Source organism: Haliotis cracherodii, unplaced genomic scaffold (genome assembly GCF_022045235.1).
Source record: "Haliotis cracherodii isolate W230 unplaced genomic scaffold, xgHalCrac1.p SCAF_23, whole genome shotgun sequence".
In the NCBI taxonomy this organism is placed as follows: domain Eukaryota; kingdom Metazoa; phylum Mollusca; class Gastropoda; order Lepetellida; family Haliotidae; genus Haliotis; species Haliotis cracherodii.
The window spans coordinates 9,023,284-9,034,312 of NW_027266279.1; the positions used below are offsets into that span (position 1 = coordinate 9,023,284).

Sequence of the window (11,029 nt, forward strand, 5' to 3'; positions counted from 1 at the left end):
TGTTTCTGTGTTAGCATACACATGTAGATGTACATTTCTCGTTATGCCAGTCTTGTCTTTGGAGGCTGACATAAATGGCTATTAAATAATAATGAAATCTGTCTTTTTGTTTTATTCATTGACAAACTAGATAATATTGGATGTATATCGCTTCATTATCATATCCCTCTTATATAAAATTGTCATTGACATGCCACTGTCATTTATTATATAATCTATATAGTGATCTATCAGTGAGGCCTCCTATCTATGTAGAGGGACACTACGCTCATATCGTCACTCTCCTTGACAACTGGTTAAACCCCAGCGGAAGTAGAACAGGGTCAATAAGAGTGCTTCATCATAGCTTGATGCGGGTACTTGTTGTTGAGAACCCTTGGCTCTAGATATTTGGCAGTTTGGCCAAGTTTATGATCTTGTTTACCGAGACTTTACCGGTATACCAGGATATGAAATACCAATGGATACGTACCACAATACGTTTGGAAAATACGGGTATATTGCGTGTTTGAAAATCATGCAGCATATTATGTTGTTCGAAGATTTTACATTATTGTCAACTCAAACGGAAATTATGGAACAGAAACTTTTTCCTGTTGTCGAAACAGTGAGAGACTATTTGTTTCCTTAATCGCTGCAAGGTCACTGTTATATCACCTACACGTCACTGCTGGAACTCGCTCCCACATCTCATCGCACTTATCTATCATACCACTATCATGGTTGTACTACTTTTACCTCTCGTGTACTGTTTTGCCATCATCACTAGCTAACAATGCAGTACGTAACGCAGATAGGCATCCTGCGCTGGTCATTGTCCTTCATGGCTAGAGCCTACTTACAAATAGAGATCTTAGAGCTAAGACGGTCGCAACTCCGATACTTTAACACTGATTGACACATTTTTCTCAGCCCCACGGTTGTTTAAAGTCTTCACCCATCTTTCCGAGGTAAGCGTGTCCACGTGTCCATATCAAAGCCTAGTTTCTAACCTTGCTGTATCAAGGCCACTTTTCTTGGCTAATCGGTCAGATAACGAAAGCATTCGCGATTTCATCCCTGACACACTAAAATAGGCAATCGTTGGGGTTGGGGGGAAGGAAGGAGGAGGTCGGGTAGCCTAGTGGTTAAAGCGTTCGCTCGTCACGCCGAAGACCCGCGTTCGATTCCCGACATGGGTACAATGCGTGAAGCCCATTTCTGGTGTCCCCGCCCGCCGTGATATTGCTGGAATATTGCTAAAAGCGGCGTAAAACCATACTCACTCACTCATCTTGGGAGGAAGCCCTAAATCGTAGGACGTTGACGTGTGAAATGTTGACGAAGTCCACGAGAAAGGCTATGGTGTCGATAGACCATGGCACTAGATATGGACAGTTCTGGGGTTCTAACCCTCAACCAGCGGATCTTGACTCGGTCATGGGGCTATATGGTATTTCAACATGAACACAACTGCCATACATCAGCATGAATGCATGTACGGCACAGAAACATTCACATCCCACGATAACTCGAAAACTATTGGGGTTTGTCGGGCAGCCTAGTGGTCAAAGCGTTCGCTCGTCACCCCAAAGACCCGGGTTCGATTCCCGACATGGGTACAATGTGTGAAGCCCATTTCTGGTGTCCCCCGCCGTGATATTGCTGGAATATTGCTAAAAGCGGCGTAAAACCAAACTCACTCACTCACTCAAAAACTATTGGCAGAATCGGACATATCGGCAGGTTATGATCGATTTGAGCTCACGATACCACAGAAAGGAACGAAGTAAGCACGATCGATGCTTTATCATTTTATACACAGATCAGCGAATATTATAAACAAAGAAGAGTCCAAAAACAAACTCAATGTACCGAAAAGAGAACAATAAACACAATAATTGAAGAAATAGCATATTCGCTCATCGTATTCTCACCATGAAAATCTTTTTATCCCACCCATACGGAGGGAAATACTGTATACAAATGGTCATTGTTTAATTGTAAAAAGGAGAATGTCTTAGGGTTAAAACGGGAGGAGAATAGGTTCGCTTTGTTATGACAGGCTTGCTCATTAGGATGCAAATGGAAGGTCATGCTTATGCGATCAAGTGTGTAATTTTGGACGACTTGTCCTCCAACATGACCTTATATGGAGCCTCTGTATGTAAAGCCTCAGCCTCCGCTGTATTTTCGTTTCAGCCTTTGCAATTGATAGACAATACTAGAGTACAAATGTCCCTTATTTACGCGCCGCTTTCGATATTTTCAATGCAGTATTTGCATTAACGATGTCACGATCTACCTTATTCTGCAAAGTTGTATACACCAACGAGACTTGCACTTTAAGTATCTCTTTGTCTTGTGAAATGTGGGAGGTCTTTTATTTCAGCTGGGTAATCCTTCAACCATACTGGTCCCTGCTTTTTATCGCCCTTGAGCTGATCTACCCATAATCCCCTTGGTAGATAAATGTCTCGGGAGTTAGCTCCCTTGTCTAAGACAGGGGCCACGAGAAGGTCGTCCCCAAGTAAAAACTCGGAATCAGTCGTAAGGGCGATTTCATCTTCAGGGCTGATCCACCAAAGTGGTCGTATAATTGGACTACCCTGTTTAACACTCTCTTTCGCTAATGAAATAATTGTGTCTGCATATCTTTTACGTAGTTTCATCTGTGCTTTAGCAATAGTAACTACCTCCGCATCGTAGATCCAGGGCGCAATTGAAAACTGAACAGCAGGCAAAAAAGTATTCACTTGCAACCATCGTATGAATAGCTCCCTTTCAGGATAGGCCCCTCCAGAGAAGGTGATGTCGTCTTGGTACGCATTCCCACCAATCATATCGGGTAACACGAACGGGTAACCAAGGATACCAAATGTAAGGATGGCTGGGATGACAGTTTTAAGACCAGTATCATAACCCCAAGAAGACATCCTATCAAAAAGACGAACGAAAATAGGATACTTTTGCGATGTCCACCCTACCCGAACTTCCTGGTGTCTAACTGCAGTGTCTGATTGATATGCCAGATCTGCCCACAGGCGTGCATAGTTCTCGGGGTTAGGGTAGGGTGATTTAATGGAGTATGACCTTGGGTAGTAAAAGGCTTCACCAGCGTCGAATTTAAAGGAACTGACGTTGTGTGAGGCCCTGAGGTTCCTAAGTCTGTCCAGGAATCTCTGTACGGCGTTGCCATTGGTAACATCCAGCAATCCAGCTTCATCCCCGTTCCACCATTTCACCAAGGCTGGGGCGGAGCCGTCGGTTGTCATGACGACATGTTTCTCCCTCGCTGCTTCCTTGTAAGCCTTGGAGTTGACGTCCATGAAAGGGTGCACCCACACCGTCACTCTGAACCCCATGTTGTTCAATGTCCGGATCATTTTACCAGGATCTGGAAACTTTCTAATGTCGAATTCCTGATCTCCGTAAAGTGGGGTCCAGTCATCATCGATTTCGATTTGCGAATAGGAAAAATCATTTTCTTTGATAGCCTTCGCGAATTCCATTAGAAGTGTTTCGTTGATGTTTTTATTAAACTGCGCCCACGTTGACCACACTGGGAACCTGAACATCTTCTCATCTGGTATGTTCTCTGGACGGTCAATGTACCGTCTTGACATGGCGTCGTGAAGGAGCTTGATATTTGACGCTCGGCAGATGGTGTAGTTGAGTTCGGGGAGGACGTTTTTGTTGCTCATGTAGGGGTAACCTTGTGATTTGCTGACAAGGCACACTTCCCCGTCTCCAGACTGATTCATGCTAACGTACAGGGGGACGTCGTTACTTATACGTATACCTACGCCGTTTGAATTGATGAAATAACGTTCCACAACGCCACCTATGTCTGACTTGTGAGTAAACATGTCTGTGGATACGAAAGGCTGCAAGTCCAAATTCATCGCATTCAGAGGCCAAGGTTGATGGACGTGCTGAAAACCGCCGTACCACTGCGCTCTGGACATACTGAAGCAATCCTTAATCTCTTGGGACACAGTTTGCAGAGCCTTTCTTCTCACGTCATAGCAGACGACATTTTCCTCCTCAGTGCGCACGACCTGCAGTTGTTGTTTCCCTATCTGATCCACACACAACGCATTAACGTCACCTCCGATGCCACAATCTCTGAAGTCGGAGCTCTCAGTGTCCAGACCGATTCTGCCAATTAACGCGGGTTTCAGGTGAGAAAATGAGTCGTATATTCTCAATGTGTAATAACTGTCCAATGTCAGATCTTTTATGGCCCGATCAACACACTTTCCTCCATAGTGTTTAAACCAAACACCCCCATAGTAAGCTAGAATTGTCCCGATAAGTGCCACGGCCAGGTATGCTGCTAAAGTACTGTCACGACCGGCCATGATTTAATGCAGCCTGCAAAGAGACATGAAAAACTAATTGACATAATAATAATGGTGAGGTGAAATGGGGTTTAAGGTCACGTTCAAGATTATTGAACTTGCATATAGCAACGTACTTGCGCGCGCGCGCGTGTGTGTGTGTGTGTGTGTGTGTGTGTGCATGTGCGTGTGCGGACACAGTGCTGGTCTCATTGGGCGAGCACACTGAGATACCATGCCGCAATTTAACTTGGATACTCCATTCACAGTATACTGATTCGAGCCGGCGAGTGTTTTTTTACCCCCTGAATGCCAGGCGCAAGGCAACAACACGTATCATCTTTCGATATCACGCGGCCAGGGGATCGAACCACCGACCTTCCGCTCCCCGGGAAGACCCTCTGTCCACAAGACCAGCGGGGCGGTCCATAATGCAAAGGCATAATTTTCACACAGGATGGATGAGTGACTTGCGTTTCATGTTGTTCGGATGTTCGAGAGTTGTTCGAGAGTGCCTTTGGTCTTTCGCTGCTTTAAGGACCGCCTCCGTGGTCTAGTGGTAGAGCGTCCGCCTGGAGAGCGGAAGGTCCGGGGTTCGATCCCGGCCGCGTTATACCAAAAGATGTTAAAAGATGGTACTTGTTATTACCCTGTCTGGCGCTCGGCATTAAGGGGCTAAAACAAGGACTGGTCGGCTCGGAGTCAGTATACTGTGTCTGAGTGTGGTGTTCATGTTAAACTGCGGCATGGTATATCTGTGGGCTAGCACTATAAATGGGCATCAGCCCGGACTAGTACAAGCAGCCACACACACACACACACACACACGTGCATGCACGTCGCTATATAAGTGCAATAATCTTGGACGCGACGTTAAACCCAATTTCACCTCACCTCACCTTTCGCTGCTTTAAGCAATATTCTATCAATATCACGGTGGGGGACGCCAGACATGGATTTACATTATACCCATGTGGGGAATCGGCTTTCATCAAGGCTGTGTTTTTTTAGAGTCACTGGGGTTTTATACACACTGATTCAAATTGGTACAGAAGTTAAAACATTTCTGTCTCGTGCAGGGAATTCAATTGTGACGTATATAGGACACGTTTTACTTAAGGTCTTCCAGCCTTTGGGTATAGCTCACTTGCTATCTTTACACCACAAGGTCACATTGTCTGCTGTTTGTGGATTTCCTTAGTCATTGATGCTTATTAAGTAGTTCATATAGCAGTAATTTTGAAAACCCCAACATCCCGCCCCACACCCCACTTAAAAACTGGATTTGACTTAAAGATTACGAACGTCATCAAAACTTTACTAGGCTGAAAGCAGCCTGCGAAACACTGCAAACTTAAGGACCAACTTTCGTGTGCTTTGAGTGAGTGAGTGAGGGAGTGAGTTGGGTTTGACGCCGCTTTTAACAGTATTCCAGTTATATCACGGCGTGTCAGCTTAATGTGGGAGGAAAGCCCGAAGTGATGCAGGTCTAAGACGTTTACCACTTCGGTGAAACCCACGAGCACAGGTATGGTGCTGACAAACCTAGAAACATATTTGGGGCGAACCGGGAATCGAACCCACAATACATAGGTTTCTGGCGTGACCAAGGGACGCAACTCTGCGAAGCGAATCGCGGCGCCTTAGACGACTGGGCCACCCGTGACCCCCGTGCTTTGAGTGAGTGATTGAGTGTTTTTAGCAATATCACGGCGGGGGACACCAGAAATGTGCTTCACACATTGTGTGGGGAATCGAAACCCGGTTTTCGCTGTGACAAGCGAACGCATTAACCACCAGGCTACCCCGCCGCCCCTTTTTGTTTTTCTTTTGCCCGGCAGTAAATGTGAGCCACTCCCCTTTGGCATGGCAGCCCCATACATATATAATTGAACATTCGTTCGAATTCCGTTCCCAGTGTCATAATTCTAGACAGCTACAGTTTTCAACATTACAATTTTTTTAACCATGGCCAAACTGAATGGAATATTTAATTTCAATAATGCACTCATATCGATAAATAAGAATGGTAAATATAATTCAGTTTGAGAACATCATCATCGTCAACACAGAAACCTAGACAACGTGATTATACTGCGACGTGTACGGAATAATGTCATAAAACACAACGACACATGTAACCTAGTTACGGCTGTTAAACACCACAGCGCCATATGCAATTGGACCATGGTACCAGGAACATGCAATTATAACAATTAACTGACCTTGGTTGCCGCTGCTCTGTCACCATCAATATTTAAATAATATTATGCTTTAGGAAGGTCAAACGGTGCACGAAATGAAATGTTACTCAAGGTCACGTCACTCAACCTTGTTATCCTCTGAACACAATGACACAGTCGGTGTTGCAACTGCGTTAAAGTGGAATGTCCTATACACGACTCGCCGCACTTCATGGTGAATAGGTGAATAGGTGAATTCCGATTTACTCCAGTCTGCAATGTTCTACCATGTCTCCGCGGTCTGATAAATATTTGAGTCATGCCACAGACGTTAAATTACTGTGCTCGTTGTTACCATTGGGATATTTGTCGGACCCGTTGAGTTTGAGGATACCCATATTACAATGCGGCATGGTAACTGAGCGGGCTGGCGGGCACAGTGACTATAAACCCAGCATAATTCCGGACTGTAGCAAGCAGCTACACGCACGCACGTCGCTACTTGTGTGAAATAATCTTAACCTACCAAAACATGACCTACTGATACATGACCTACCGATACATGACTTGCGGAAACACTAGCACTCCAAACCCAAGTAATGTTGTACACTAGCAAAGTAAACCCAAGCAATGCTGTACACTAGCAAAGTAAACCCAAGCAACGCTGTACACTAGCAATGTAAACCCAAGTAATGTTGTACACTAGCATTGTAAACCCAAGCAATGCTGTACACTAGCATTGTAAACCCAAGCAATGTTGTACACTAGCATTGTAAACCCAAGCAATGTTGTACACTAGCATTGTAAACCCAAGCAATGCTGTACACTAGCATTGTAAACCCAAGCAATGTTGTACACTAGCAATGTACACCCAAGCAATGTTGTACACTAGCATTGTAAACCCAAGCAATGTTGTACACTAGCAATGTACACCCAAGCAATGTTGTACACTAGCATTGTAAACCCAAGCAACGCTGTACACTAGCATTGTAAACCCAAGCAATGTTGTACACTAGCAATGTAAACCCAAGCAACGCTGTACACTAGCAATGTAAACCCAAGTAACGCTGTACACTAGCGATGTAAACCCAAGCAACGCTGTACACTAGCAATGTAAACCCAAGCAACGCTGTACACTAGCATTGTAAACCCAAGTAATGTTGTACACTAGCATTGTAAACCCAAGCAATGCTGTACACTAGCAAAGTAAACCCAAGCAACGCTGTACACTAGCATTGTAAACCCAAGCAATGCTGTACACTAGCATTGTAAACCCAAGCAATGTTGTACACTAGCATTGTAAACCCAAGCAATGTTGTACACTAGCATTGTAAACCCAAGCAACGCTGTACACTAGCATTGTAAACCCAAGCAATGTTGTACACTAGCATTGTAAACCCAAGCAATGTTGTACACTAGCATTGTAAACCCAAGCAACGCTGTACACTAGCAATGTAAACCCAAGCAACGCTGTACACTAGCATTGTAAACCCAAGTAATGTTGTACACTAGCAATGTAAACCCAAGCAATGTTGTACACTAGCAATGTACACCCAAGCATTGTTGTACACTAGCATTGTTAACTGAAGCAGCTTTGTACACTAGCAATGTAAACCCAAGCAATGTTGTGCACAAGCAATGTGAGAAAGCCAGGGTCGAATGGGAACGCGTCGGCTTGTGTAATACTGTTTTGCTTAGCCAGGACCTCAGCATTGTGAGCTTCTCTGAGCCTCTATAGTAAAGGAATCAGCATATGTGAAAATAAAGCAATATTACTAGCAATGGCGTCTTTAGTTACCGTACACGGTGTCATATTAGGTTAGCACAAAAATATCTTTGTCGCACATGTCATGTGAAAACTTAAACCTCAAAACTTAACACTTACAACCTAGGACGTTGAAGGTCAAACGGAAACTACTCTCCAAACGTTGTTGATAATTTTAACTTTATATTAACTTTATCAAAGTCACGAAAGTGATAAAAATACAAAAACATTAACGTCCTTGCACATAACAATTAATTATGTTAAAACACAAACCAGTGTCGAATAACGAATTTCTGTGAAATGTTCATGTGAAATATGTGAGGTGGGTTCTACTGACGGCATACGGACTCATATCAGGTCAGTAACAGCCATCTTGGATTGTTACGTACGATATACGGACTCATGTCAGGTCAGTAACAGCCATCTTGGATTGTTACGTACGATATACGGACTCATGTCAGGTCAGTAACAGCCATCTTGGATTGTTACTGACGGCATACAGACTCATATCAGGTCACTAACAACCATCTTGGATTGTTACTGACGGCATACGGTCTCATATCAGGTCAGTAACGGCCATCTTGGATTGTTACTGACGGCATACGGACTCATATCAGGTCAGTAACAACCATCTTGGATTGTTACTGACGGCATACGGGCTCATATGGGGGTCAGTAGTTCTGCTTCTGATTGGTCAATCTCAGTTTGAGGCATAATAAGAACCCAATATTAGTTGTGGAAACATCTGTTACCCTCTTGTATTAGTACCAGTAATATGAGCATATACATCTATTGAAATACATACCCTTGATATACGGAATCGAAACATAACTTTCCAAGGCACGGAAATCGGAAATTTCAGCACCTATTAAAATCTACAGATATGCATAGGAAATACTCCATGATCAAATACAAAGTATCAACCTTTGAATTCATGCTTGGACTTGTCTGCAAATCCGGTCACAGCATTCATGACAATGGTGCTTGTGCATACGGCAGTATACGATGATTATATGTTTCAAAGGAGTGTAGTCAAATGAAATAAATGCCCAAAGTTAGTTCGTATGAGGTCATAGCATTCATTGCCTCTGTGTTTGCGTTTGTTTCAGTGGTGTAAAGTCCGGCTTCTCGCCTTTGACAAGTGACCACGCAAACATTGCATAGCAAGGGTTTACCGGACCCAGCCTCCTGCGTCGTATACTTATATACAAATTAAAATTAGACGCAAATAATTCTGCGTCTGGTTGCAAAAAAATGCGGTTATTAGAATAATTGAATACGAGTGTATCAACATTACAGACAGCATGTTACATCAAACTAACGTTTCTATTCAGGCGGAACATACACTCAACGTTCAGTGATCTATGAGTGACTCACTTTATCGCAGTGTTTAGCACTCTTGCAGCAAAAGCAGGAGGGGTTCACAAGAAATGGGCTTCACACATCGTACCCATCTGGGGAATCGAACCCGCCCCTTTGGCGTGACGAGCGAACGCTTTAACCATTAATCTGCCCCTTAAAGTGTAGGGTGCCAATGGTAGAATTGTTTAAATTTCTACCTATAAAAGGCTAAAGGCTTATTAGAATGTGCAATGATATGACGTCAGTGCTTAAAAAAATTCTTGATTATCAATCGAAGCAATCGACTCCAGTTTAGGACCCGTGTATTCATGCCTAACACCACCCCATGAAATCGCATCTTGCTCAGTAGCCAGTGACATGAAGATTAGAAACGAAATTCTGAACAAATGATGCGTTGACAGAAACCAGTAAACATATATTAAACATGAGGAGAAACGAAATGAACAGATTTGGTGTTCTTGAAATATTTGAAAGATTGAAACAAACACAACGAAAGGTCCTCAACGCTTTCTTAAATCTTACTAGTAGTAACATATCATTCCTGATTCAGTTGTCTGCTGTGGTATATGTACGGTACGTACGAGCAAACCGAACCACCAGCTCAATGCCTCTTCATAGGGAAAGGTCAACACAACATTTAGATATTTTCCCCCGACTATCAAAACTGCGATATTTAAGTAAACTATTATCTATTTATTATAGTGCATGTGCATAAGGAAGCCGGAAATAGCCTTACCACTGACACAGCACAGCTGACACTAGGCGATTCCGGTTTGAAAGGGGATATATATCAATGTGAGCATCTGTTCAGCAGCTATCGTGAATGCACATCGACAGTGTTGTAATGTCAGTGGTTAGCGAGGTAGCGTAGTGTGGCAGATAACATGTATGTACCGGTGTGTTTATCGACATTCAGTAGGGGCTATAGTGGTTACGACATAACCCGTTGTATGTATAATAGAGTACTTACCAAAGTAGTATCTCGCTGTCGCCTCACTGAAAAGGACTGTCTCCCGTTCCGCCCGCTCGGGTTATTACATGGACGTGTATTTGCAAACACTTCAATAAGTTGTTGTTAAGCGTTTGTTAAAGAATTGACCCGAATGTTGAGGCGATATCCCTGACAGGCGAATCTATGCTGTTATTTCACGCTTTCACTGAAGATTGTCGTGGGTATCACTGGGTAGCGCTATCTGCGTTATTTAAAGGAGCACGGATGCATTACACTATCGGGATACATAATAGGTGCCGCCGCAGCATACAAGTCGATGACGTGAGAGGTTTTTTTCTGAGTTAATCCACAGATAAATATCACGTATTTGCATAAGGCGGGTTAAAAATATTTTCCATTTCTCGTCACATTTTTTAAAACTGAATAGACAGGGAGATAGGGTTAA

The 11,029-nt window shown here is 43.5% G+C and overlaps 1 protein-coding gene across 3 annotated transcripts; it reads right to left on the minus strand.

The window, feature by feature from the left end:
- Positions 1 to 1,299: 1,299 nt before the first annotated feature.
- On the minus strand, positions 1,300 to 10,912 carry LOC139471620 (myogenesis-regulating glycosidase-like). Of its 3 annotated transcripts, none has more exons than XM_071254007.1 (2): positions 10,603 to 10,912; positions 1,300 to 4,356 (listed from the first exon to the last, which is right to left on the minus strand). In XM_071254007.1, exon 2 carries the CDS (start codon positions 4,341 to 4,343, stop codon positions 2,325 to 2,327), a length of 2,019 nt encoding a protein of 672 aa, XP_071110108.1. In that variant the 5' UTR covers positions 4,344 to 4,356; positions 10,603 to 10,912; the 3' UTR covers positions 1,300 to 2,324. The 3 variants fall into 3 exon arrangements, with proteins under 3 accessions (XP_071110108.1, XP_071110110.1, XP_071110109.1); XM_071254009.1 differs by lacking the exon at positions 10,603 to 10,912 and adding an exon at positions 10,369 to 10,447; XM_071254008.1 differs by lacking the exon at positions 10,603 to 10,912 and adding an exon at positions 6,548 to 6,702.
- Positions 10,913 to 11,029: the final 117 nt, after the last annotated feature.

Coding starts and splice junctions, on each gene's coding strand:
- LOC139471620 (XM_071254007.1), bottom strand. CDS start 4,343: ATGGCCGGTCGTGACAGTACTTTAGCAGCATACCTGGCCGTGGCACTT.